The following is a 23,892-nucleotide window of genomic DNA, read 5'->3' on the forward strand; positions in this document are numbered from 1 at the left end:
GCTGAAATAAAAGATCCCAGAAATGTTCTATATGCACGAAAAGCTTATTTCTCTCAAATTTTGTGCACACATTTGTTTAACTCCCTTAATGACCATTTTTCCTTTGCCAAGATAATCCATTCACCTGACAGGTGTGGCATTTCAAGAAGCTGATTAAACAGCATGATCATTTCACAGGTGCACCTTGTGCTGGGGACAATAAAAGGCCACTCTAAAATGTGCAGTTTTGTCACAAAACGCAATGCCACAGATGTCTCAGGTTTTGAGGGAGTGTGCAATTGGCATGCTGACTGTAGGAATGTCCACCAGAGCTGTTGCCAAATAATTTAATGTTAATTTATTTACCTTAAACCATCTCCAACGTAATTTTAGGGAATTTGGCAGTATGTCCAACCCGCCTCACAACCGCAAACCACATGTATGATGTCATGTGGGCAAGCAGTTTGCTGATGTCAATGTTGTGAACAGAGTGCCCCGTGGTGGCGATGGGGTTATGGTATGGGCAGGCATAAGCTACGGACAACAAACACAATTGCACAGATATACCGTGACGAGATCTTGAGGCCCAATGCAAGGCCCATTTTTTAAGCTATTTGTGACCAACAGATGCATATCTGTATTCCCAGTCATGTGAAATCCATAGATTAAGGCCTAATGTATTCATTTTAATTGACTGATTTCCTCATATGAACTGTAACTCAGTAAAATATTTGAAATTGTTTCATGTTACATTTATATTTTTGTTCAGAATATTTTATGGAAAATAGATATTAACAGTATTACCTTACCGTGCGGCTCAGATTACTGTTCGATTTAAGCTGGGAAGGCCTCCCTCATCGGTTTTGTCCCCTTACGTTACGGGCCATAGCCCGGTACAACACAGGCTAGCTCAGCAGAATCCCCTCAGTGCCTCAGAATCAGTTGAGGCCACCCCCTCTATCTTACTCTTTATGGTTTTTCAGATGGCCATTTTAACCTGCCCTAACAAGCAGTTCATGAGGCAGTCCATCTGCCTGTTTGCCACGCTGTACTTGGGCCCCCCAACGTACAGCTGCAGGGTCCGCTCCATGCCCAGCCCCTCACACCACCTATCTAGGACCATGACCGAGAGATAGAGGGAGAGAGAGAAAGTAAAACAACAAAAAAAGTCAAATAAGATTTACCTAGCATAGGTCTACTAGACCTATCCAAGGAGAATGCCCACTGGCTTCATAACCAAACTGAGGAATTATGTCAGGTATCAAACATCTGACTCAATTTTTTTTTTAAAGGAAATTAATTCATTTTTACCATCCTCCTCTTGGTGATTGCAACCCTAAAATTGGTTCTCAAACACTTTAGGCCTATCTGGTGAAACAGTTCTAGGCTACACAAAATAACACACTTAGGTAAAGAGGCTAGTAAATTAATTGTAACGTAAACCGACTTTCTGTACATTATGGTATGTCGTCGGGAACACGCCTTTGGGATTAAAGCGGTTCGATGACAGTCGTGAACGCGCATCGCGGGCTTGACGTCACTGAAGCGCCCAGGCTCTCCAGAGCGAGAGCCGCTGGTTGTGTTGGCAAAAAATATGGGAAAATTAGATAGAGGTACGCTGAGGAAATAAGGGAAAATGTCCGTATATGTGCCGTTTTCCATTTGACGCAGGATACAACAAACTGACTTGACTGACCCCCATCAGACAGAGCTACAGCACGGTAGGCTAGTTCACTCTATAAGTGATTTTCGTCATCATTGTGTTCATTTCTAAGGATTCTGATTGACCATATCATATTTATGAATATGTATGCATCAGAATATTATGACATTTTTGGAAAGTAAATAACGGCATTATTGTTAGTCTTTTTTAAGGGGGAGCAAATTTCTTTAAATGAAGGAAAACCACGTAAATTATGTTCAGCCCTACAGCAATGGAGGAGGAAAAGAATGGATATTTGAGAGGGTGCGATTGGGTGGCTCCTGTATTTAACGATTTTTTATTTTTTAGATGTTGTCCATTACTATAGATTTTAGACGTCTTGCCATCCAAGTTGACAATCGTATTACCTTCAGACCATTTATCAGTTTTGTTAGCAGTCTATCTTGCATCCATGAGGTTTTTATTCCCCAATGTTTAAATGGCCAGCCCTTTCAGTCATAGCTAACGTAGCGAACAAGAAACAATGTAGCACGCTACCGTGCGCGATATAGGCTAGTGCAAGATCCATCTACATTCAATTTCGGAACAGTGTTACATTGCAATATTTTTTTTTTCGATATTGCAGCAAAACGTTACATTGTAACGCTTGATAAGTCACATTAGCGTCATTTTTGCTCTTAGCTAGGCTGCCATTTGAAACTCCTACTAGCTATGGATACGTTTATGAGGAGTCTACAATCGAAATGGTCCGTGGTGTAATGTATCACGGATAAAGATTGTATTTGGGTTTTCTTAGGAAATTCTGTACTATCGGTCGCATTTTTGGGCCCACAATTCGCAGTCATTGGATACAATTGAAAAGGGGCGCTCCTCCCTACATTAGCCAGGTGACGTGACACATACTGTACCATAACGTACCAGCGTCCCTACTTGAAATTCTATTTGACGCTGAACGTAAGGGGGGGGGGGGGGGGGAATCGAAATTATCTATACAAAACGGTCTTTGCAGAGTCTACTATTGAACTGTAGGTGTAGCGGATTTCACATATGTATTGATACAACTGTACATTCATTCATTCATAGTAGGCCTATAGGCCTACATTAACACGGCAATATGGGAATTATTCCATAGTAGCCTTTATACATTGGCTAGTAGAAATAAAAAATGTCAACTAACCTTTTCTTGCCGATACTGTCTTCGTTCTCTATTGGGAAGAAACGTATTTTACATGCCCGTATTCAGTTGCAGGTGGTTCTCAAAAAAATCTGAGAATATTCAGAAAGATAGTCAAATTCATATTTGTCCACAAAGTAAGGAGTTCCCTCCTTTAATCTGCAGGACATTTTACATTTCCCAAAATATTTTCAGGAACAAATCGGCGATAAGTCAGAGCAAAACAGGAAAAATATCATACTTGCTTTATGAAACATAATACACAACATCCGGGACTAGCATTAGCCACTGTAGCATGGTGGGGAAAAGGGTGTTTCATAAAGAAAGTATGCATATTTTCCCCGTTTATTTTTGCCTTCTCTCCATTAAGTCGAATGAAGGCGAAAAGCGACGCCTTTGCAGCCTGAATGGACAATGTTTTATGTACGAACCGGTCCACGGGGGATACGAGTATATAGCTGGCTGCATACATTCCCTTTGGATGGTAAGATGACATGACTCTATCGACATCGTTTCTATGTGACACAACCGGGGCCATGTGTAGAAGTAGATGACAGCGCAACCAAAACAAAAATCAACACAAATACAAGAGGGGCGCCATAAAGCTCAGGTGTGAGTGCTACGCCACTGCTTATTAATTAGTTAATTTATTTGCCACCTCTTAGATAGTTATCTCCAGTTCAGGGTTCCAGCTATATGTCTCCAGTTCAGGGTTCCAGCTATATGGTTTGCTAACTTTCCATCTAAGTGGCAAGCTTGCTAGATCAAGCGTCTTGGTTACAGCAAATACCTCTTGGATCAAGATCCCTGCTGCCTAAATTAGTTTTGTGTGCACTACTGGTAATACTGTATACCCTGGTATGGTATGAAAATCTGGATACCGCCCAACCCCATTTCTCACTCCATACAAAATGTGGATTTGACCATTTTTTATTATGTTCTCTTGTTTTTGGAGAACCGCATGCAACTGAGCACAGACATTTACAAGATGCATGCTTTGTTCTCAATTCGGTAGAAAAGTGTATCAGCTAAAACAGGTTCATTTGAAAAATTGCTTTAAACACTTTTTACTAGCCACGGTATAATGGCTACTATGGAAGAATTCCCATATCACTGTTTTAATGGATATCTACAACCAGTTGGTGGGCTGTCTATATGGGAATTTCTTACTGGACACGCTCAAAGCATCTGCCAAAATGCATTGGCCCTTTGAAAAACCTTAGAGCAGGTTTTATTGCAAGATTATGCCCATGGTAGGTAGTCTGGTTTCCACTCTGGTTTCTCCTTTAGTCAGCTTGTCTTTGTTGTATTTGGAAAGGCAACAATGTAGTGTTGTTGAATGCAGAAACATGAGTATGACCTCTTCTGGAGTGTACGGTACAGACTCATCTAGAGTCTGTTTCTTCCTAGTTCCTGCCTACTAAGTTTTATTTTCTTGCCACTATAACCTCTGCTTGCTCTTTGGGGGTTACGGTCTGCATAGTTGTGACATTTGAGGCACTCATCCTACACGCTTGGTGTAGGGACCCTGGATGTACTGTCGTGGCCAAAAGTTTTGAGAATGACACAAATATTAATTTTCACAGTCTGCTGCCTCAGTTTGTACGATGGCAATTTGCAAATACTCCAGAATGTTATGAAGAGTGATCAGATGAATTGCAATTAATTGCAAAGTCCCTCTTTGCCATGCAAATGAACTGAATCCCAAAATAACATTTCCACTAAATTTCAGCCATGCCACAAAAGGACCAGCTGACAACATGTCAGCGATTCTCTCGTTAACACAGGTGTGACTGTTGACGAAGACAAGGCTGGAGATCACTCTGTCATGCTGATTGAGTTCGAATAACAGACTGGAAGCTTCAAAAGGAGGGTGGTGCTTGGAATCATTATTCTTCCTCTTGTCAAGCATGGTTACCTGCAAGGAAACACGTGCCGTCATCATTGCTTTGCACAAAAAGGGCTTCACAGGCAAGGATATTGCTGCCAGTAATATTGCACCCAAACCAACCATTTATAGGATCATCAAGATCTTCAAGGAGAGCGGTTCAATTGTTGTGAAGAAAGCTTCAGGGCGACCAAGAAAGTCCAGCAAGCTCCAGGACCGTCTCCTAAAGTTGATTCAGCTGCGGGATCGGGGCACCACCAGAACAGAGCTTGCTCAGGAATGGCAGCAGGCAGGTGTGAGTGCATCTGCACGCACAGTGAGGCGAAGACTTTTGGAGGATGGCCTGGTGTCAAGAAGGGCAGCAAAGAAGCCACTTCTCTCCAGGAAAAACATCAGGGACAGACAGATATTAATGCGGCAGAGTAGCCTAGTTGTTAGAGCGTTGGACTAGTAACCAAAAGGCTGCAAGTTCAAATCCCCAAGCTGACAAGGTACAAATCTGTCGTTCTGCCCCTGAACAGGCAGTTAACCCACTGTTCCTAGGCCGTCATTGAAAATAAGAATTTGTTCTTAACTGACTTGCCTAGTTAAATAAAGGAAAAATAAAAATAATTCTGCAAAAGGCACAGGGATTGGACTGCTGAGGACTGGGGTAAAATCATTTTCTCTGATGAATCCCCTTTCTGATTGTTTGGGGCATCCGGAAAAAAGCTTGTCTGGAGAAGACAAGGTGAGCACTACCATCAGTCCTGTGTTATGCCAACTGTAAAGCATCCTGAGACCATTCATGTGTGGGGATGCTTCTCAGCCAAGGGAGTGGGCTCACTCACAATTTTTCCTAAGAACACAGCCATGAATAAAGAATGGTACCAACACATCCTCAGAGAGCAACTTCTCCCAACCATCCAGGAACAGTTTGGTGACGAACAATGCCTTTTCCAGCATGATGGAGCACCTTGCCATAAGGCAAAAGTGATCACTAAGTGACTCGGGGAACAAAACAGACCTTAAACCCATTGAGAACTTGTGGTCAATCCTCAGGAGGCGGGTAGACAAACAAAAACCCACAAATTCTGACAAACTCCAAGCATTGATTATGCAAGAATGGGCTGCCATCAGTCAGGATGTGGCCCAGAAGTTAATTGACAGCATGCCAGGGCGGATTTCAGAGGACTTGAAAGAGAAAGGTCAACACTGCAAATATTGACTCTTTGTATCAACTTCATGTAATTGTCAATAAAAGCCTTTGACACTTATGAAATGCTTGTAATTATACTTCAGTATTCCATAGTAACATCTGACAAAAATGTCTAAATACACTGAAGCAACAAACGTTGTGGAAATTAATATTTGTGTCATTCTCAACTTTTGGTCATGGCTGTACAGTACCAGTCAAAAGTTTGGACACCTACTCATTCAAGGGTTTTTCTTCATTTGTACTATTTTCTACATTGTAGAATAATCGTGAAGACATCAAAACTATGAAATAATAAAAATGTATTTTATATTTGAGATTCTTCAAAGTAGCCAGCCTGTGCCTTGATGACAGCTTTGTACACTCTTGGCATTAACTCAACCAGCTTCATGAGGTCGTCACCTGGAATGCATTTCAATTAACAGGTGTACCTGTTTTAAAGTTAATTTGTGGAATTTATTTCCTTCTTAATGCATTTGAGCCAATCAGTTGTGTTGGGACAAGTTAGGGGTCGTATACAGAAGATACCAATTCCATGTTATGGCAAGAACAGCTCAAATAAGCAAAGAGAAACAACAGTCCATCGTTACTTGAAAACATGAAGGTCATTCAATACGGAAAATGTCAAGAACTTTGATGAAACTGTCTCTCATGAGGACCGCCACAGGAAAGGAAGACCCAGAGTTACCTCTGCTGCAGAGGATATGTTTATTACAGTTACCAGCCTCAGAAATTGCAGTTCTTAGAGTACAGTTCAAGTACAGACACATCTCAACATCAACTGTTCAGAGGAGACTGCTTGAATCAGGCCTTCATTGTCGAATTGCTGCAAAGAAACCACTACTAAAGGAAACCAATAATAAGAAGAGACTTGCTTGGGCCAAGAAACACAAGCAATGTACATTAGACCGGTGGAAATCTGTCCTTTGGTCTGAGTCCAAATTTAAGATTTTTGGTTCCAACCTCTGTGTCTTTGTGAGACGCAGAGTAGTTGAACGGATGATCTCTGAATGTGTGGTTCCCACCGTGAATCATGGAGGTGGGGGTGCTTTGCTGGTGACACTGTCTGTGATTTATTTAGCATTTAAGGCACACTTAACCAGCTTGGCTACCACAGCATTCTGCAGTGATATCCCATCTGGTTTGCGCTTCGTCCAACTGTCATTTTTTAATCAACAGGACAATTGTGTGCCGCCCTATGGGACTCCTAATCACGGCCCGTTGTGATACAGCCTGGAATCTAACCAGGTTCTGTAGTGACGCCTCTAGCACTGAGATGCAGTGCCTTAGATCGTTGCGCTACTAGGGAGTGAAGGAAAAGCAGCCAACAAGTGCTCCGCATATGTGGGAACTTCTTCAAGATTGTTGGAAAAGCATTCAAGGTGAAGTTGGTTGAGTGAATGCCAAGAGTGTGCAAAGCTGTCAAGGCGAAGGGTGGCTATTTTGAAGAATCTCAAACATAGAATACATTTTGATTTGTTTTGTTTAACACTTTTTTGGGGTTACTACATGAATCCATATGTGTTATTTCATAGTTTTGATGTCTTCACTAATTATTCTACAATGTAGAAAATATAAAAATAAAGATAAACCCTTAGGTGTGTCCAAATGAGTAGGTGTGATATTCAACTTGTTCCTCATTTCATGCATCATGGCTAGATCGATATTACAGTAACGCAGCGATGGTATGCTTTTGCCTTTCGGTGTACAGACTTTCTAATTTAGCTAACTCTGTTCCTTCTAGATCAGTCTCCTGTGTATCGACCCTCTGAATGGTCGTTATCTAACTCCAAGAGCAGCTGTCACTCAGTCCCTTCTGAGATTGAGAGAGCGCTCAGCTGTTTCACATGAAACAAGCGCTCACTTACTTCAGTTGAGTCCGTCACACAATAGACAAGGCTACATCTCCACGTTTCGGACACTGCACCTCCTCCCACCATCCAGCCGTCCACTCCTCTGCTTCAACGAACATGTACGGCAGCGCCCGTTCCGTTGGCCGAGCGGATGCCAACCACAGCGGAGGAGGGAGAGACGCTGGGAGGGATGGGGGGAGCAGCCAGGGTTCTGGGCGCTCCCCTCGTCTCCCCCGCTCACCACGGATGGGTCACCGTCGCACCAACAGCACGGGGGGCAGCGGAGGATGTCCAGGCGGAGCGGGGGGTAAGACCCTCTCCATGGAGAACATCCAGTCCCTCAATGCAGCCTACGCCACCTCAGGACCCATGTACCTGAGCGACAACGAGGTCGCCATGTCCGACCGCGTTAACAAGAGCGGTCGGGAGATGACCACAATGGGGCGACAGAGGGTGACATACGGGTCAAGGGCGAGCGCAGGTGGGGGTGGAGGCGTGGCAGCCAGCACACCAAACATCGCCACGTCGGCCCCAGCCAACGCTGTGCTCCCTGGGGGAATGATGGCAGGTGACTCCCTGGCTTTTGGGGATCACCACATGGCCTCTACGGTGCCCCACTCCCTGAGACAAGCCCGGGATAACACCATACTGGACCTGCAGGCCCAGCTCAAAGAGGTCAGTAGCCCCAGTTGCAGCTATCTAATTTACTGATTTGCATATTTTAGTGAGACTGGAAGCTGTGATGTCATAAGGACACGTTTGACATGTACCGTATTTTGAGCAGCGCATCCAGTTTGACTTTTGCATAGTGTCTGCCATTCCAAGGTTTGTGTGAGAACGTTTCGGTGCAGAGTGTGTGTGAGTGAAAGTCAGACGGTATGTTTGACTGACTGAGTCTCCTTGTCCCTCAGGTTCTGCGTGAGAATGAGTTGCTGTGTCGTGAGGTGGAGGTGAAGGAGAGCAAGCTGAGTTCCTCCATGAACTCCATAAAGACCTTCTGGAGCCCTGAGCTGAAGAAGGAGAGAGCCCTAAGGAAGGACGAGGTGTCCAAGATCACTGTCTGGAAGGAACAATACCGCGTGGTGCAAGACGAGACACAGGTTAGTGTGGGTGATATTTTACATCCATGTAATTGTTAAAGAAAGAATTGGGGGCAATTTACTACCTCGAGCAAAGGGAAGGTTAGAGCCTATTGGCTGTGTGTGTGACGGGGAGAGACGTAGGCTCTAACCTATCCTATAGCTATCGGCAGTGTGTGTCTGAGGGAGGATGTGTAGCTTTAGCAACATCAGCTAATCCTCTTATATACAGCTATGTGCTCATGCTACAAACTGTAGATGAAAGAGGGGTGTTAGTTTAGTGGCTGCATAAGTCTGTACACAACATCCCCCTTTTGTTAAAGGAATGGGAGGATGTAGTGAGCAGATATGAGAGGAAACCTGTGAAAAATGAGCTTCAGATTGAGCTAGGGGGATGTTACAACGCTACTGTACGCTACCTGCCATAGAGAGAAAATAAATAATGGAAACAGCAGAACAGTCTCTTGGGGATAAGACGTAGAGTAAATAGCAGGCTCTTGGGAAAAGCATATAAAAGCAAGCGTTTAGTCCCCCCCACCCCCCTGTGTGTGTGTGTGTGTGAGAGAGAGAGAGAGAGAGAGCAAGCTTTTAGTTTCCTCACATTGCTGTCTTATGTGGTGACAGCTCACAACTCGGCATACTGAAGACGAACTTGCTAATCAGAGACCAAGGTCTCTATTTTTGGCTGCTGCTACGCCGGTGCGAGTACCGAACACACGGTAGTTTGCATTTTCAGCATGTAAAAACTGGCCCCATGCGCCAGGTTCATGCCTAATATCAGCTCACTTGTGCTGAGGTGGGAGAGATGGCAATGTTTGAGGTGTGTCCTTAAAAACAAGCACAAAATGGAATTTAATGCGGTGCATATCGGGAGATTTAAGACCAATGAAAAGCAGGTAGGTCTTAGCAGTAACGCGGTTGGTAATGGCATGGATTTTGTGAGTGGAAGGGCAACCAACCTAGCCGTGACGCACAGTGCCCTTATGCTCATCGAACAAGAGAGGGGATGTGTTTTTTTTGTAGGTAGCCTTGTGGTTAGAGCGTTGAAAGGTTGCTGGATCAAATCCCCGAGCTGACAAGGTAAAAATCTGTCGTTCTGCCCCTGAACAAGGCAGTTTACCCACTTCCCCAGTAGGCTGTCATTGTAAATAAGAATTTGTTCTTTAACTGACTTGCCTATTTAAATAAATAAAATAATAAACCAAGCATATAGCCTCCCCTCAATTAATGCTGCTTTCAAGCCTGAAAGGGTTTGACTCGTGAGAGTGCTTTGAAATTAATCTTAATCTCCAACGCTTTATTAAAATATCAAGTTTGGGAGCAGCAAAACAGTGAGCCAACATCCCCTTTTTATGTGTTGCGTAGGCCTACATTATTTTAACCAGCTCTCGTTTTGGGCGTGCGTAAACCACCTCCAAATAGGCTACATGTGTCCATATGCCCATCACCAAACGAGATATGAGATGATGCTGGTGCCCCTTGTGTTTAGAACTGATTTTCCTCGAACAATTGCTTGTTTTCCATTTCACATGATTAAAAAGCATTCCCTCCGTAGGCTACCCTCACCCTAGACCTATAGGCTGTAACAACACATGATTAAAAAGCATTCCCTCCGTAGTCTACCCTCACCCTAGACCTATAGGCCGTAACAACACATGATTAAAAAGCATTCCCTCCGTAGGCTACCCTCACCCTAGACCTATAGGCTGTAACAACACATGATTAAAAAGCATTCCCTCCGTAGGCTACCCTCACCCTAGACCTATAGGCTGTAACAACACATGATTAAAAAGCATTCCCTCCGTAGGCTACCCTCACCCTTGACCTATAGGCTGTAACAACACATGATTAAAAAGCATTCCCTCCATAGGCTACCCTCACCCTAGACCTATAGGCTGTAACAACACATGATTAAAAAGCATTCCCTCCGTAGGCTACCCTCACCCTTGACCTATAGGCTGTAACAACACATGATTAAAAAGCATTCCCTCCATAGGCTACCCTCACCCTAGACCTATAGGCTGTAACAACACATGATTAAAAAGCATTCCCTCCGTAGGCTACCCTCACCCTAGACCTATAGGCCGTAACAACACATGATTAAAGAGCATTCCCTCCGTAAGCTACCCTCACCCTAGACCTATAGGCTGTAACAACACATGATTAAAAAGCATTCCCTCCGTAGGCTACCCTCACCCTAGACCTATAGGCTGTAACAACACATGATTAAAAAGCATTCCCTCCGTAGGCTACCCTCACACTAGACCTATAGGCTGTAACAACACATGATTAAAAAGCATTCCCTCCGTAGGCTACCCTCACCCTAGACCTATAGGCTGTAACAACACATGATTAAAAAGCATTCCCTCCGTAGGCTACCCTCACCCTAGACCTATAGGCTGTAACAACACATGATTAAAAAGCATTCCCTCCGTAGGCTACCCTCACCCTAGACCTATAGGCTGTAACAACACATGATTAAAAAGCATTCCCTCCGTAGGCTACCCTCACCCTAGACCTATAGGCTGTAACAACACATGATTAAAAAGCATTCCCTCCGTAGGCTACCCTCACCCTAGACGTATAGGCTGTAACAACACATGATTAAAAAGCATTCCCTCCGTAGTCTACCCTCACCCTAGACCTATAGGCTGTAACAACACATGATTAAAAAGCATTCCCTCCGTAGGCTACCCTCACCCTAGACCTATAGGCTGTAACAACACATGATTAAAAAGCATTCCCTCCGTAGGCTACCCTCACCCTAGACTTATAGGCTGTAACAAAGGCTGGTTCAACAGACGTCCGTCATGTCTCTTTTTTCCTGTTGGTTTTATGATATCATGGTTCTGACCCCAAGCTATTTAGAAATATTGTTGTAAAAAAAAAAAAAAGACAGTGATTTTGTTTTAATTTTATTAAAAAAACAACTTATTAGAATGATTCACCGTCCTAGCTTTGTGATGAGATCGTCCAGCTCGCATGCAATGGAATTTAGGAACCTTCTGTTATTTCTGGAGAAGTGTGAATGCCATCTGTAAGATGGCTCCATTATGTTTCTGAAACATATTTGGGAGCAGTATAACGGTTGTTCTCTTGATATTGGAGCTTTGTCCAGCTTCTGTGAAAAGTTTGATGTGTGTAAAACCTTCCATTGTCTGCATTGCCTTATATTATGCTCATGGGAACAATTTATGGTGCCTGTAACTATATTTATGTATAGCATATTTTAAAACAAGTTTTGATTTAAATTTTATTCACATTTTTCGCTCTTTTTAGGCCTTGTCAATAGTAAATTCAATCTTGCTTATTGACTACATTTGGCATGTTCTTGGCTCAGACATAATGCAATTTACAGTAGTCTTATCCCCTGATTCAGAGGGTTGGGTATATATTATGTATTTATTTATAGACAACCATTTTTTTCACCTCTTCCACACTGACTTTACGAATTCAAATGTACAATTCTTGTCTTTCATAATTTGGTCCGGTATACTTGGGATGTGTAGTGTCAGCATTTGTTGCTGACATGTCATCTCTAAGTTTGCTTATCTTGCCAATGAAAAAGTAATTAAATAGTTTGCAATATCAGTTGGTTTTGTGATGAATGAGCCATCTGATTCAATGAATGAAGGAGCCGAGTTGCCTTTTTTCCCAAAATGTCATTTAAGGTGCCCCAAAGCTTTTACTAGCATTCTTTATATAATTTATCTTTGTTTCATAGTGTAGTTTATTTTTATTTAGTTTAGTCACATGATTTCTTAATTTGGAGTACGTTTGCCAATCAGTTGGGCTGCCAGACTTAATTGCCATACCTTTTGCCTCATCCCTCTTAACCATACAATTTTTTTCTCATCAATCCAAGGGGATTTAACCGTTTTTACAGTCATTTTCTTAATGGGTGCATGGTTATTAGTAACTGGAATAAGTAGTTTCATAAATGTGTCAAGTGCAGTGTCTGGTTGCTCCTCATTACACACCACAGACCTGCAAATATTCTTTACATCAACAACATATGAATCACAACAAAACTTCTTGTATGACCTCTTACACACTATATTAGGCCCAGCCTTTGGAACTGTGGTTTTCCTAGATATGGCTATTATATTGTGATCACTACATCCTATGGATTTGAATACTGCTTTAAAGCAAATATCTGCAGCATTAGTAAAGATGTGATCAATACATGTTGATGATTTAATGCCTGTGCTGTTTGTAAATACCCGGATAGGTTGACTGACAACCTCAACCAGGTTGCAGGCAATGATTGCAGTTAGAATTGTTTTCCTGAGTGGGCAGCTTGATGATAGCCAGTCGATATTTAAATCACCCAGAAAATATACATCTCTGTTGATATCACATACATTATCAAACATTTCACCCACATTATCCAGATACTGACTGTTAGCATTTGGTGGTCTATAGCAGCTTCCCACCAGAATGGGATTTAGGTGAGGCAGATGAACCTGTAGGCATTTACTTCAACAGTATTTCACATGAGATCGTCTCTAAGCTTTACAGGAATGTGGTTCTGAATATAGACCGCAACACCCCCTCCGTTGGCGTTTGTCTTTTCGCTAGATGTTAGAACCATGTATTTCTACCACTGTAACATCATAGGTATTATCTAAGTGCGTTTCAGAGATAGTCAGAATATGAATGTCATCTGTTACAAGCAAGTTATTGACTTCATGGACCTTGTTTCTTAGGCTACATATGTTAAAATGGGCTATTTTTTTTTGTGCTTTTCTGGGTTGTTTGATTGTTTTTAATGCTTTACTGGGAAGCTTATCAGAGGTAGACTTACTCATGTTATTTACATTGGAGCTGATAGTGCAGGGTGAGCTGCATAAAGTGGTCTTCCTACTATTGCACACCGCCTCAGTGCTAACAGTGGAACTCTGGTTCATAGGCTCATGATTAAATGCGTAAGACACATTTCAGTTGGACAACTGACCAGGTATCCCACTTTCCTTTCCCTATATTAGTAGGAAGGCTATGTTTTAAATATATATTTCAATATTGAAGCCATTCAATTACTTAAAACAATGTGGACTGCAAACTTGTTCAACATATTATGCAAAGATGGGATAGGCCGACATTTTGTTTCTGTAGACTATTTAATAAACTGGGCTATAAAAGACTAACATTCAAATTGGAATTGATGACAACACGGTACATAAGACTTCAAATACACAAGTTGAATCAACTGCATATTTAGCCAAGGAGCACATTCTGATTGGCTAGTGAGGGGTCAAGCCTCCAACTTATTTATTCATCAAAACTCCTACTTTAGCAGTCAATGGCATTTGATTCTTACCCCCTCCTGTCTCCTTGGATTTGTGCCAAGTTCAATTCCACATCAGGTGCTTTAAACACAGCTACCCGCCTCTCTGTTTCTCCTGCTCTTCAGAGTGAGTGAGCGGAGACGCTGCCTCTGCGTTTAGGATAATGCCCAGCTCAGCACCCCATCACTGCGTGTGTAAAATGTGTGGATGCTGGAAGGGGGATTTTCTGCACTCCAACCTTCTGTCATCGTGTGTGTGTGTGTGTGTGTGTGTGTGTGTGTGTTTGTTAACTAGCAATAGCAATCCTGGTTTAACAGGAGATTAACTGTATGAGAAATGGGGATAAATTCTGTTTCAGAACTAGTGTATTTAGGAAATCATCTATAATCCAGATGTCTGGAAAACATGGATGATTTTTCACTTCATGTTTTGGACTTCACTAATCAAATTAATGTATTTATTTCCCCTCTGAACACTGGCATCCTGACATAAGGCATGTCTTTAATGATTAATGGCCTGATCTGGATAATTTGGTGTTTCTTTTCCTGCCCATTATGCCCTGCTGAGTCACACACACACACACACACACACACACTCACACACACACACTACGGGAGAGTGGCTGTGTGAGGGGGCTGACGGTTAGACGGACAGGGTAATTACCCAGATGCCTGTGCAGTGGGGGGCTGACAGTCTGAAAACAGCCATCTATAAATTAGAGCATTAGAAGCTAGTGAGGCTACTGTAGGGCTAATCAGCGGGTGCTCGAATTTAAAGATGGCTGTTTTCAGACTGTCAGCCCCCTCACACAGCCACTCTCCTGGTTGTGTGTGTGTGTGTGGCGTGCGTGCGTGTGTGCGTTGCGTGCGTTGGTTGCAGCTCTTGTCATCCCAGTAGAAAATAGAAGACATTGATCCCCTTCATCCCCAGTGATAAGTGACTGCTATTAGTCTCAGAATGTGTGGCGAGCGCTGTAAAATGGCTGTCATCTTCCATCTCCTACAGTAGTACGACTGATACTCAGCTATTTTATATTGCCTGTTACTCACTAAACACCACTCGCCTCGCCACTCAGATACACCATTTGTCATGTCAGAAATGTTAAAAATGCTTAATTGGCTCATATTAAAGTGGATGTATAAGAGATTTGTGGTAAGATAGGGAATGAATACAAATGGGAGGGAGGGATAAATATATAAAGAGAGGGAGGGAGTGTCAGTGTTGATATGTTAGTGTTTATCCTACGTTTGACCCATATATAGCATTGTACTGCAGTGTGTTGTGCTGCAGAGCTTTGCCTAGTGTGTGTGTGTTCTGTTTAGATCAGCTTGCTGTATCCAATCTCTTAAACGCCTCTCTGTTGTCTCTTCTCATGAGGGAGAGGAATGGAGCGAGGGATCAGTGAGTCAGACTTAGTCACTGGGTCTGGGAGGGGCGAGGAGGAGAGAGGATGAGGGAACGTGTGACAGAAACGGGAAGGTGAGGAGGGGAGTGAAAGAGACAGAGCGCGAGGCATACAGACACGGACTTGTCTTTGTGCTGTTGTCTGAAACACCTCCCAGCTGATCCAAAGCAGAGAATAGAGCACAGCATTGTATTTCTGTCACATAGCTACTCTGTCAAAGAACTGTGGCAGTACAGGCTGCAAACAATGAATGCTGGCTGATTTGTGCTTTTGCTCTCTGTATTTCACTACATGGGAACGCCAAAATGTCCTGATTGAGTAGGTGGTGTATTTGTTGCTGTACCCACCGATCCTTCTCTTCTCTCTCCTTTCCTCCCCTTTTTGATACATATAACTTCTCCCCCTATCTCTTGCTCTCTCTCTAGCACCTCCACATGACGGTCCAGGCCTTGCAGGATGAATTGAGGATCCAGAGAGACCTGAACCAGCTGCTCCAGCAGGACCCTGCCAGCCAGGGTCGCGAACTGGCCCTGAACTCTGAACCCACGGAGGAGAACTACCGGCGGCTTCATGGGGACCACGAGCGTCAGGCCAAGGAGCTGTTCCTGCTCAGAAAGACCCTGGAGGAGATGGAGCTGAGGATAGACACCCAGAAACAGACCCTGGGTGCCAGGGACGAGTCCATCAAGAAACTGCTGGAGATGCTGCAGAGCAAAGGTGTGTTACTGGGACACAAACTGGGACCCATATTAGTCATTTTCCAATGTTAACGCATCTTCTAAATGACCATATTGTTGGATTCCAGGGCCGTCGGCTAAGGCCTCAGAGGAAGACCAGGAGAGAACCAGGAGACTGGCTGATGCTGAGATGCACAGACACCATCTAGAGTCCCTACTGGACCAGAGAGACAGGGAGACGACTGCTCTACGAGAGGTGAGGGACACTGGGAGAGATGAGGAGGAGAGAGGGGAGACGGAGGAAGGTAACACATAGAGGGGCTTTAGTTGGGTCACAATACAAACCATTTGGGATTGAGTGTTGTGTAGTAGACAATGTGTATGAGCTGTGACAACCTTGTTCTCTTTAGGAGCTGCATCGTCGATACGAGGGAACCCCAGAGTCCACCAAAACCAAGGCTCTACAGACAGTCATCGACATGAAGGTACCTGTCTCTGTGTGTGGCTGTGTCTGTCAGTGTGTTTGTCTGTGGCATAACCCCTTATCTCTCCGGTGTGTGTCAGGATGCTAAGATCAACTCTCTGGAGCGAGGTCTGAGGGACATGGAGGAGGAGGTGATGATGCTCAAGTCCAACGGCCTGCTGAGCTGTGAGGAGAGACAGGAGGATATGAAACAGATGGAGGTCTACCGCAGCCACACCAAGTTCATGAAGAACAAGGTTAGACCAGTTCCCATTGGTCTGAATTCAGTTGCCCTTGGTTCTGATAGGTCAGAATTCAGGTCAATATCAATCTGTTCTATAGTTGTTTGTGTTCTCATTATGTTCTCTTCATAGCCATGCACTCCTTCCTCTCCCTCTGCTCATCACCCACTACTTCTCTACCATTCCTCCTCTCCCCTCTCCTGCTCTTGTTTTCCCTCTTCCTCCACCTCTCTCTCTCTCTCAGATGGACCAAGTAAAGCAGGACATGTCCAGGAAGGACACAGAGCTGCTAGGTTTACAGACCAAGCTGGAGACTCTGACCAACCAGTTCTCTGATAGCAAACAGCACATTGAGGTCCTCAAGGAGTCGCTGACCGCTAAAGAACAACGAGCTGCCATCCTACAGACAGAGGTACACACACACACACACACACACACGCACACACACACAGAGCCAGTATGCTGAGCGGTTCCCCTCTGCTGGCCAGGTGGATGCGTTGCGTCTGCGACTGGAGGAGAAGGAGACCACGCTGAACAAGAAGAGTAAACAGATCCAGGAGATGTCTGAGGAGAAGGGCACGCTCAACGGAGAGATCCACGACCTCAAGGACATGCTGGAGGTCAAGGAGCGCAAGGTCAACGTCCTGCAGAAGAAGGTGGAGCTTGACTATATATCACGCTGTATAATGCAAAAGTCATACTACGTCCTGTTTAGTAAGCGTTTTGTGTATGTTTTTCGTCTAGCTCACCTAATTTTGTGTGTGTGTGTGTCCAGATTGAGAACCTGCAGGAACAGCTGAGAGACAAGGAGAAGCAGATGAGCAGCCTGAAGGAGAGAGTCAAGTCTCTACAGACAGACACCTCTAACACAGACACAGCTCTTAACACACTGGAGGAGTCCCTCGCTGAGAAGGTACACACACACACACTAGAGTTTTACATTGGTCAGTTTTATGGATCCGCGCCTACCACATCAATTCCAATACCTACCTGACATCAGGACAGGTTGTTCTCCCAAACCGACCCACGCGCTTAGAATTGTTCCCGAGAGCCGGTCCATTACCCACCAAATTGCATCAATTTATTTAATTGTTTTTATGACTCCAGACAGTAGGCTATTCCTTTTCCCTGCTAGAATGAATTTGTCTCCATGTCTATTCAACAGTTGGATAAAAGAAACCATGCGGCACATTGACACAACTCAAATAGCTTTGAATGAGAGCCTTCTTACCTAAAGAAAGCTATAGGCTTAGCCTACATAACAAAACATGACCTTTGCATTCAATATTGTTTTGATTTTCAAATAGTTTAATTGAAACTTAAATAAATAATTGCCCGAATTTAATATAGCCCACAAAAATACTTAAACCTTTTCCAGCGTCACCGGTCAAATGCAAATTATATGGCCAGTGTATGGTGAATGAAAGTCTGAATTGCGAATGCCTCTTCACGTGGACAAATTAAAATGTTTCTGCCGTAATAACGGACAGTTCCCTGCTCCACACTCTCACTGTGGCTGGGTCTGGCACCGCTCACACAATGTGATTTACACCAATAAAACAAGCTGCTGGGTTTGTACAAATTGTATAAGCATGATTTAAAACATTTCCGACCCGCAATATAATCGTTCTGAACTGCGAGTCAACCCACGGGTTCAAGGAGTGCTTTCATTCCACCCGCCAGCAGATTTTTTTTGTTGTTGTTCTGGGTCACCCGTGGGGAACCTTCGGTACCCGATGCAGTGCTCGAACACACACACACACACACACTGTCCAACTCCGGCAGTACTCTCATATGGACTCTGAAATGACGCCTCTGTAGGAGCGCATCATCGAGCGTCTGAAGGAGCAGAGAGACCGAGACGACAGGGAGAAGACTGAGGAGATCGACAGCAACAAGAAAGAACTGAAGGATCTGAAGGAGAAAGTCAGTCTGCTGCAGGGAGATCTGTCTGACAGAGAGGTACACACACACCCAAAATGTACTGACACTGTTGACACATTTGAAGTTTATTTTTTATTTTTTATTATTATTTTTTCAAAACGCTATATCATAAAAAATGATTGCTTATGAGTACCTTCGTGTGTGTAAAATATTACAGATTTTTTTATTATTAAAAGATGAATAATAATTTGTGTTATTGTTGGGAAAAACACGATATATCCATTGTTTAGCTGGAACGGAATGTTCATATCCTGTATATCTGACTGTGATACGTGGTTGTCTCACCTAGCTATCTTAAGATGCATGCACTAACTGTAAGTCTCTCTGGATAAGGGCATCTCCTAAATGACTAATGTCAAATGTAAATGTTTTACATAGAGGTCATATTACTGTATAGAATTATTATTTTTTTAAATGTAAATATTGATGTCACAAATGTATTTAAAAAAATGTAATGTAGTTATTTGTTACATTTTACTATGTAAAACCAAGCAGTACTCCTTATTTCTCTGAGAGTGAGTCATTTACACTGAGTGTACAAAACATTTCCATGACAGACTGACCAGGTGAATCCAGGTGAAAGCTATGATCCCTTATTGATGTCACTTGTTAAATCCACTTCAGTCAGTGTAGATGAAGGGGAGGAGACAGGTTAAAGAAGGATTTTTAAGCCTTGAGACAATTGAGACATGGGTTGTGTGTATCATTCAGAGGGTGAATGGGCAAGACAAAAGATTGAAGTGCCTTTTGAACGGGTATGGTAGTAGGTGCCAGGTGCACCTGTTGTAGTGTGTCAAGAACTGCAACGCTGTGGGGGGTTTCACGCTCAACAGTTTCCCGTGTGTATCAAGAATGGTCCAACACACCCAGCCAACTTGACACAACTGTGGAAAGCATTGGAGTCAACATCCCTGTGGAAAGCTTTTGACACCTTGTAGAGTCCATGCCCCGACAAATTGAGGGCAAAAGGCGGGGGTGCAACTCAATATTAGGAAGGTGTTCTTAATGTTTTGTACACTCAGTGTATGTAGCATTTAGCAACAAAAAAAACATGATTATTTGTCTCTGGAATGAAACCATCAATACATGTATTTGTTTCAAACCTGTCATTGAACAACCCCATGCCATGATTAGTGAAAAAACACACATCCCTTTCATAATTTCTTTAAACAATAAAAGCTAATTTACCAACATTTCTGAAATGGATTTATAGCATTTTGGAATGAAACTCTTTAATTTATTAACCCCCTCTCCCTCTCCAGACCAATCTGTTGGACCTAAAGGAGCATGCATCATCCCTGGCCTCCTCGGGGCTGAAGAAGGACTCCAAGCTGAAGAGTATGGAGATCTCTCTGGACCATAAGAAGGAGGAGTGTCTCAAACTGGAGAACCATCTTAAGAGGGTGAGATGTTGCTTCTAGACAATGATCTAAGGCCACGTTTACTTACTTGTCTGATCATAGAAAAAAAATGTGCCTGACTGTGTGTGTTTTCAGGCCCAGAATGCGACTTTGGAGGCCAAGGCAAACACGGAGCTGTCGGAACGCATCACCTCCCTGGAGCAGGAAGTGACCCGACACAGAGAGGATTCTGGCAAGGCTCAGGCAGAGGTGGACCGGCTGCTGGAGATCCTGAGAGAGATGGAGAATGAGAAGAACGACAAGGACCGCAAGATCAACGAGCTGGAGAAGTATGTGCATCTTTCTCTGACCCTGACTCTACTTGTTTGTGACTAACTCAGTCTCTGTAAACAGCACTTTATCTATATACATGTGTACCTGGTCTAATCTAGGTGTTTTCCTCTGAAATACCACACGCTCCTCCTCTTCTCCTTCCTGTCATCTTGTCTTCTTGCTCTCTGAATCTGTTTCTCTTGCCTTCTTGTCTTTATGCTGGAACTCTCTTGTCTCCTCTCCAGTCAGTCCTCCAGGTTAGTAACATGTTCTCTGCTCTGTCTACTGGCTGGACTTCCTACCTTTCCCCCACCACCCCCACTCTCTTTTAATCTCAATTGCTTTTGCTCTCCCTGCCCTCTCACTTTCACCACTCTCTTCACTTTATCCCACGTCACCCCCCCTCTCTCTAACACCCTCTCCCTCTGTGATGCTTTAGTGTTATGAGTGTAACCTTATGGGAATGTCTGTAACCCAGTCCTCTTGTGTCCCATGGTGCCTTGCAGGCAGACCAAGGACCAGAGTAAGAAGGTGGCGTCCCTGAAACATAAGGAGCAGGTGGAGAAGAGTAGGAACGCCCGACTGGTGGACGAAGCTAAAAAGAGAGAGGACAACATCTCAGAGAGCTCTCAACAGGTCAAGGTAAGGTGTGTGTGTGTGTGTGTGTGTGTGTGTGTGTGTGTGTGACTAATAACAACACTGATATAGAAAGCTCTTCTTGTTGCACAATTTTTTTTCGACATACAGAACCAGTTTGGAGTCAAAAGTTTGGACACCTACTAATTCAAGGGTTTTTATTTATTTGTTACAATTTTCTAAATTGTAGAATAGTAGTAAAGACATCAAGACTATGAAATAACACATATGGAATGACGTAGTAACCAAATAAGTGTTAAACAAATTAAAATATATTTGAGATTCTTCAAAGTAGCCACCCTTTGCCTTGATGACAAATTTGCACACTCTTGGCATTCTCTCAACCAGCTTCACCTGGAATGAATTTCAGTTAATTTGTGGAATTTATTTTCTTCTTAATGCATTTGAGCCAATCAGTTGTGTTGTGACAAGGTATGGGTGGTATACAGAAGATAGCCCTTTTTGGTAAAAGACCAAGTCCATATTATGGCAAGTCAGCTCAAATAAGCAAAGAGAAACGACAGTCCATCATTACTTTAAGACATGAAGGTCAGTCAATCTGGAAAATTTCAAGAATTGTAAAAGTTTCTTCAAGTGCAGTTGCAAAAACATCAAGTGATATGATGAAACTGGATTGCATGAGGACCGCCACAGGAACGGAAGACCCAGAGTTACCTCTGCTGCATGACCTCCAGGCGGTGTAAGGGTTATTTGACCAAGAAGGAGAGTGATGGAGTGCTGCATCAGATGACCTGGCCTTGACCTCAAACCAATTGAGATGGTTTGGGATGAGTTGGACTGCAGAGTGAAGGAAAAGCAGCCAACAAGTGCTCAGCATATGTGGGAACTCCTTCAAGACTGTTGGAAAAGCATTCCAGGTGATGCTGGTTAAGAGATTGCCAAGAGTGTGCAAAGCTGTCATCAAGGCAAAGGGTGGCTACTTTGAAGAATCTCAAATCTCAAATATTTTTTCATTTGTTTAACACTTTTTTGGTTACTACATATGTGTTATTTCATAGTTTTGATGTCCTCACTATTATTCTACAATGTTGAAAATAGTACAAATAAAACCCTTAAATGAGTATGTGTGTCCAAGCTTTTGACTGTTACGGTAAACATCCTTTATGTAAAATGTCTTTATCTACCTCAGTCTTCTCTCCCCTCCCATCTAGGACTCTCTGCGGTTGAAGACTGAGCGTATCGAGGAGTTAGAGGAGGCTCTGAGGGAGAGTGTTCAGATTACAGCAGAGAGAGAAATGGTGCTGGCACAGGAGGAAGCTGCCAGGAACCACCAGGAGAAACAGGTACACATGCACAAACACCTGGAGGAGGTGTTGGAGATGAAGTGAAACGTGCAACACAAGGGTACACACGCAAAACACACGCACACATGTGTAACACAAATACAGCTTCTATATCCTTTCTCCTCTCATCCTATCTGCTGGCCACATTTCACTCTGTCCCTCCCTTCCTACCTGCTGTCCCACCTTTTCTCAGTTTTCTTGTCTCTCATTTTCTCCTGTCTTCTCTGTTACTTACTGCCTCTCAGAAGCACTCACACAAACCAATGCATGAGTCCAACCACGTCCACTTTAAGTGGTCTAAGGTATGACGTAATGATCCTCCTCTGTTGTATTTCACCCTTTTGGATCAGTAGCTCTTTAGACCATGTTATCATGTACCATTTACCTACTATTCACTTTGAAATGACATGGTGTAAACTAAACCAGAACCATCTGATACTTGTTTCTCGTGACGCCAATCTGTAACTTGTTGGTAACCAATGATACCAACATTGCACCTCAGAGAAAGTCAATAATTATTATTTAGCAATGTTGGGCTGTACTATTAACCATGTGACTTCTAAGTAAATGTCAGTTAAATGAAAGTACTACAGTGAAGTCGTACCTTTTATTGCTGTTTAGATCTGTCATTGGACCCCCTTGTTGTACGTTCAACACCTCAGTGGGGTTGGATCCAGAAACAACCCCTAGCCCTGTTCACCATATTGCTGGTCTATTACCCATCAATCCATTCAGATGTACACTAGCACCTAGGTGCTATAGGGTGTAAGAGCTAGTGCCAAGGGGATAGGGTGTAAGAACTAGTGCCAAGGGGATAGGGTGTAAGAGCTAGTGCCAAGGGGATATAGGGTGTAAGAACTAGTGCCAAGGGGATAGGGTGTAAGAGCTAGTGCCAAGGGGATAGGGTGTAAGAGCTAGTGCCAAGGGGATAGGGTGTACGAGCTAGTGCCAAGGGGATAGGGTGTACGAGCTAGTGCCAAGGGGATAGGGTGTACGAGCTAGTGCCAAGGGGATATAGGGTGTAAGAACTAGTGCCAAGGGGATAGGGTGTAAGAGCTAGTGCCAAGGGGATAGGGTGTAAGAGCTAGTGCCAAGGGGATAGGGTGTACGAGCTAGTGCCAAGGGGATAGGGTGTACGAGCTAGTGCCAAGGGGATAGGGTGTACGAGCTAGTGCCAAGGGGATAGGGTGTACGAGCTAGTGCCAAGGGGATAGGGTGTACGAGCTAGTGCCAAGGGGATAGGGTGTACGAGCTAGTGCCAAGGGGATAGGGTGTAAGAGCTAGTGCCAAGGGGATAGGGTGTACGAGCTAGTGCCAAGGGGATAGGGTGTAAGTCAGGAATCATCAACTAGAGCAGCCGCGGGACCATTTTGTTTCTTGCGCGGATGTTCAGGGGGCCGGAATCTAATTACAAATCATTTGTAGACTG

The 23,892-nt window shown here is 43.6% G+C and overlaps 1 protein-coding gene across 3 annotated transcripts in view; it reads left to right on the forward strand.

Moving 5' to 3' along the window:
• Nucleotides 1-1,459: 1,459 nt before the first annotated feature.
• Nucleotides 1,460-23,892, forward strand: part of LOC110522068 (ELKS/Rab6-interacting/CAST family member 1) — a 30,838-nt gene continuing 8,405 nt past the window's right edge. For 2 of the 3 annotated variants that reach the window (XR_016494813.1, XM_036976837.2), the window contains exons 1-15: nucleotides 1,460-1,700; nucleotides 7,644-8,427; nucleotides 8,664-8,852; nucleotides 15,950-16,241; nucleotides 16,330-16,457; nucleotides 16,612-16,686; nucleotides 16,766-16,921; nucleotides 17,151-17,318; nucleotides 17,395-17,562; nucleotides 17,682-17,819; nucleotides 18,728-18,868; nucleotides 20,113-20,253; nucleotides 20,347-20,540; nucleotides 21,030-21,165; nucleotides 22,332-22,463. Coding sequence is in view for 2 of the 3 variants with exons in the window: in XM_036976837.2 (XP_036832732.1) it covers nucleotides 7,870-8,427; nucleotides 8,664-8,852; nucleotides 15,950-16,241; nucleotides 16,330-16,457; nucleotides 16,612-16,686; nucleotides 16,766-16,921; nucleotides 17,151-17,318; nucleotides 17,395-17,562; nucleotides 17,682-17,819; nucleotides 18,728-18,868; nucleotides 20,113-20,253; nucleotides 20,347-20,540; nucleotides 21,030-21,165; nucleotides 22,332-22,463 (2,616 nt within the window). In the remaining variant the exon portion in view is untranslated. Of the gene's footprint in view, nucleotides 1,701-7,643; nucleotides 8,428-8,663; nucleotides 8,853-15,949; nucleotides 16,242-16,329; nucleotides 16,458-16,611; nucleotides 16,687-16,765; nucleotides 16,922-17,150; nucleotides 17,319-17,394; nucleotides 17,563-17,681; nucleotides 17,820-18,727; nucleotides 18,869-20,112; nucleotides 20,254-20,346; nucleotides 20,541-21,029; nucleotides 21,166-22,331; nucleotides 22,464-22,708; nucleotides 22,766-23,892 lie in introns of all 3 variants that reach the window. The other variant, XM_090230186.1, reaches the window with a different exon arrangement.

This window comes from Oncorhynchus mykiss, chromosome 1 (genome assembly GCF_057628025.1).
Source record: "Oncorhynchus mykiss isolate SJ-2025 chromosome 1, ASM5762802v1, whole genome shotgun sequence".
Lineage (NCBI taxonomy): Eukaryota > Metazoa > Chordata > Actinopteri > Salmoniformes > Salmonidae > Oncorhynchus > Oncorhynchus mykiss.